This window comes from Antrostomus carolinensis, unplaced genomic scaffold (assembly GCF_000700745.2).
Source record: "Antrostomus carolinensis isolate BGI_N321 unplaced genomic scaffold, ASM70074v2 scaffold46490, whole genome shotgun sequence".
In the NCBI taxonomy this organism is placed as follows: Eukaryota; Metazoa; Chordata; class Aves; order Caprimulgiformes; family Caprimulgidae; genus Antrostomus; species Antrostomus carolinensis.
In genome coordinates this window covers 1622-5978 of record NW_010288556.1, presented here as the reverse complement: position 1 = coordinate 5978, position 4357 = coordinate 1622, and the positions used below count along the sequence as shown (strand labels likewise).

Below are 4357 nucleotides of genomic sequence, written 5' to 3'. Positions count from 1 at the left end.
TTCGCCCATTGATGGATTCCCAACCCCGCAGCCCAGAGGTGTGTGAGATCTAAATACAGCCACTGCCTCGTGCTGCCCTCCCTGACTCACATGAGGAGGAACTGTTTCTCCCTGTTAAAAGGAATTTGGTGGGATGGAAAAGCGTCTTGACTTAGGCAGGTGGTGAGGAGAACTGATTCGATCACAGCTCTCAGGAAAGCCCGGCGGCAGGAGCAGCTGGTCAGCAAGCGGCTTCTGCGGGAGGACACCACAGCAGAGGAGGGTGGACAGGATGGAGCAGAGATCGTGCTGGATCCTCTCTCCGAGGATGAGGTGAAGAGCATGACGTTCTCCGTGGTTATGGGGGTCCCTGGGGTCTTCCCCAGCCTCTAGGCTGCAGAGGAGCCTGGGTGGAGGCGGGTTTGGAACTGAGAAGCAGTAAGGTTCTTTGTGACCACCTTTGTGCTCTCGGTTTCTTTGCCTCCAGGATTTATGAGGTGAGATCTCAACCCTGGCACTGCTTGAAATTCTCCCGTGTTTTAATTTTCTGTTAGGTTCTTGAGCTGCTCAGAGGTGTGCAGAGGGGTTCAGAGGACAGGAAAATATCACTCAGCCGCCTTCGCCGGGCTCTGCAGAACAAGGAGACTCAGCAGAAGTTTGTCAGGTCAGCCCAGCTTTGGCACTGCATCGCTGTTATCAAGGGCATGTCCCTTTGTCCCAGTTGTTGTGTGGGTGAGCTGGTGTGTGGCCGAGGGTGGGAAGGCAGGAGGTGACAGTTCCCTTTGGGTTCCACTAGGCTGGATGGCAGCATCCGGACGCTCGTTGGGCTCTTCACCAGCAGCCTGGCTGACATACAGATGGAGGCAGCCCGCTGTCTCCACGAGCTGTCCCACTCCAGTGACCCTGCTGTGGCTGAGGCCTGTCTGCCAGTGACCTCCTATCTCCTCACCTACCTCTCGGGACACAGTGTTGAGTTCACGGTAAGACCCGTGCTTGTGTTTGCCAGGGCTCTGGCACCTGATAATCCTTTGGTAGCAGTTGGGTGTTATCTTATTTGGCCAGCCTTAGCCTAACATGGCTCACACAGGAGTGCTGCAGGGAAGGGGCCTTCTGGAAGTCTCTAGTCCAAACTCCCCTTTGGAGCAGGACTGTCCCCAGTGTACCCCCATGCCTAGGGTAGCATGGCTTTGACTGGCCAATTCTTGTAAATATGGAGACCCCCTTCACTGTGCCCCGTCCCAACACCAAGGGAAGTTTGGTTCCATCACGTTTGCACCTCCTTCCAGGTAGCTACAGGCTGCTCTTAAATGTTGCCAAGCCTCATCTAGGCCAGGCAAATCCTCCTGCCACAGTCCAGGACACAGTGGTTTGCCCCATTTGCAATGGGTCCTCCTCTTCAGCCCCAAGCTCTGTTTGGGCAAGCGGAGAGTGCAGGCTGTGGCAGTTGGACTTCATCATCAGATATGTGGTCTGGCCTCTTGACACAGCCTGGGCCTGGACAGGCGGTACCTTGGTGTCTGTGTGGTGGGTAAAGCAGAAATACTAGATGCAGGTCAGTTTAGGTGTTTTAAAAGATCTTGGAAAAGTGAAAGAAGCAAGCAGCTGCAGGCTGGAATGCAGGGAGGGCTCCTTTGTCAGCTTACCTTCAGACCACAAGCAGGCAGGCTTTCATCCAGGTCAGGAGGAAGAGCAGAGCACCTGTGCAGGTTGATCCGAGCGAAGAAGCAAACAGATGGAGTAGCTCTGGGACACTCAGTTGTTTCTCCAGGTGCTGAGCAGTGCACTTTGTGCAGTGCTCCTTTGAGAAGCAGACAGGACCGGAGCTAAGGGACAAGGTGGGGAGCCACCCCAAAGCAGTGATCACATTTTAATACAGCACATGGGCAGCATCCAGGAGAATACTGTGGAATTAGAGGGATCTCAGGGAAATGTCATAGCAATAATTAGAAGCCTGAAAAACCTCCAATGGAGAAGTGATCAGATCCCAACCTGTGCCAGATAGAAAAAGGATAAATTGAAGCTGATCCAGCTGGGAATGGGGTAGCTGGAGAGTACAGCAGTATCCATCTGCGTTCAGTTTTGGGCCCCTCACTACAGGAAAGATGTTGAGGTGCTGCAGCGTGTCCAGAGAAGGGCAACAAAGCTGGTGAGGGGCTTGGAGAAAAAGTCCTATGAGGAGCGGCTGAGGGAGCTGGGGTTGTTTCCTCTGGAGAAAAGGAGGCTGAGGGGAGACCTCGGTCTCTACAGCTACCTGAAAGGAGGGTATAGAGAGGTGGAGGTTGGTCTCTTGTCCCAGGTAACCAGCAATAGAAGGAGAGGAAATGGCCTCAAGTTGCACCGGGGCAGTTTAGATTGGATATGAGGAAAAACTCTTCACCGAAAAGGTAGTCAAGCACTGGAACAGGCTGTCCAGGGAGGTGATGGAGTCACCTTCCCTGGTGGTATTTAACAGACGGGTGGACGAGGTGCTCAGGGACATGGTTTAGAGGTGGAATTGGCAGTGTTGGGCTTATGGTTGGACTTGCTGATCTTAAAGATCTTTTCCAACCACTACAATTCTGTGATTTCTGTGATCTATGTTTACCCCTCTGAAGACAGCTTCTGCCCTGCTCAGAAGTGTGTGCCCTAGTCCTGGGGTGCAGGGACCTAGAGGCCTTGCTGGCTGCCCAGGGTCCTGCTGGGGAGGGCAGAGGAAGTGACCTGCTCTTTCGGGTGTGTTTCAGGAGCTGTGTTTGTACACGCTGGGGAATCTGGTAGTGGAAAGTGAAGCTGTGAGGAAGCAGCTTCTGCCTCAGGGCATCATTCCAGTGCTGGCATCCTGCATCCAGGTGGGTGAAATAGCTCAGCCATGCTCTCCCCCTGCCCTGCCCCAGATGGACAACTGTTCTTACACCCTTCAGATGCTGGTACTGAGTAACCAGCCCTCCTTCCAGCTGTGGCCATGGGCAGGGACCCCTCTGCAGAGGGCTGTTCCTTTGCAGGGGAGGGTCTCTCCTGCACTCTATTTTTGGGGCTCAGCTCACTATCTTGTGCTTTTCTCCAGCTGAATCTCTCACATCCATAACTGTGGCTTGCTGATAAACAGTCTGTAACACAGGGAGCTGCAGGCTTCTCCCCTATGTACGGCTCAGAAACAGCAGGCAAATGAGGCCAACAGAGTGAGTGGGGCTGTTGTGCAGATCTGAATGCCCAGAGCAGCTCTGCAGCTGCGTTTGGGCTCCTGAATCCCTACAGCTGCAGCCCATGTGAGTCTGGGGATGGGGGACAGCTCAGCTTTGGTGTGGCCACAGCTTTCTTTCACTCCTGGTCCCCTGCTGTGCCCACTCTTCCCCAGACAGGGAGAGACTGCACTGCTCAGCTGCTTGGTTTGGCATTACGAAGGGGTATCGTCCTCAACCAGCATGGCAGCTGCCACCCTGGGATCCCCCTGGCTCTGTCATGTGGGATTAGCTTTGTTCTGTTTGATTGCAGTCCCCGCACGAGGCTGTGCTGGAAGGTCTGGGCTACGTCCTCTCACAGCTCCTCCAAGCCAAGGAAGCCCCCACAGAAATCATACCGTGAGTCCGAGCCTCTTAACCCTGAATCAGGATGGGCCCTGGGGCCTGGCGTGGTATTTGTGTGCAGGGACAGTTACGACTTTCCCATCCCAGTGATATTAATAGTTCAGAGCAGAATCCTGCCAGAACTACGGAGCTTTTATTGCAGACCAGGGCGCAAGGCTTGACTCTTTTCCCTCTGTCTCATCTGAGCAGACAGCTCTGGTATTTTGGTAAAGGACAGTGTTGAGCAGGGTAGGCTCGCAGGGAAATTCTGTCTGTATTCCTCCTGCAAAGGAAAAGATCAACTTGACAGCCCCCAGTGCCAAAAATGTGACCCCAACCAAGGTGTCCCGAGTGCCCCCAGGCCCTGCCATGGACAGAGAGAGCTTGTGCTGGGCCTTAGTGGTCCCTGAGGCTGCAGCCCTTAGGTAAGAGTCTCTTCCAGGTGTGTTTTTGCAGCATGTGGCCCCCAGTACAGGGGAGAGCAGCTCCCTGCTCGGTAGCCAGGGCTAGTATCTCCCTGTCAGTTTTCTGTTGTGCTTGTGCTCTGGCCTGTGCCTCCATTAACTCTGCCGTTCTGACCCCAGCTTGGTTCTGGACTCTGTTCTCCCCCAGCACATTCTTCGACTGGTTTGCTCTGGCCTCAAGGCTGCAACAGGAGCAGCCGTGGAGTTTGCATGGTGTCTGCACTACATCGTTTGTAGGTAAACATGCTTTTTTCCTCATTTTGAGTTCCCTGGGGGCAGCCAAACAGAGAGGCACAAAGGCTCGGGGTCCTGCAAGGGGACCCCTCACCCCTTTCCCTTGGGAAAGCAATTTCCCTGCCATCCTGGTCATTC

The 4357-nt window shown here is 54.2% G+C and overlaps 1 protein-coding gene across 1 annotated transcript in view; it reads left to right on the top strand.

Moving 5' to 3' along the window:
* Window positions 1-187: 187 nt before the first annotated feature.
* The window catches only part of TMCO6 (transmembrane and coiled-coil domains 6), a gene marked incomplete at both ends in the record, with an annotated part of 5330 nt that continues 1160 nt past the window's right edge, over window positions 188-4357 (top strand). The window contains 6 exons of the mRNA XM_010167056.2: window positions 188-312; window positions 534-643; window positions 776-959; window positions 2703-2807; window positions 3451-3536; window positions 4106-4222. Coding sequence (XP_010165358.2) covers window positions 188-312; window positions 534-643; window positions 776-959; window positions 2703-2807; window positions 3451-3536; window positions 4106-4222 — 727 coding nt within the window. The remainder of the gene's footprint in view (window positions 313-533; window positions 644-775; window positions 960-2702; window positions 2808-3450; window positions 3537-4105; window positions 4223-4357) is intronic.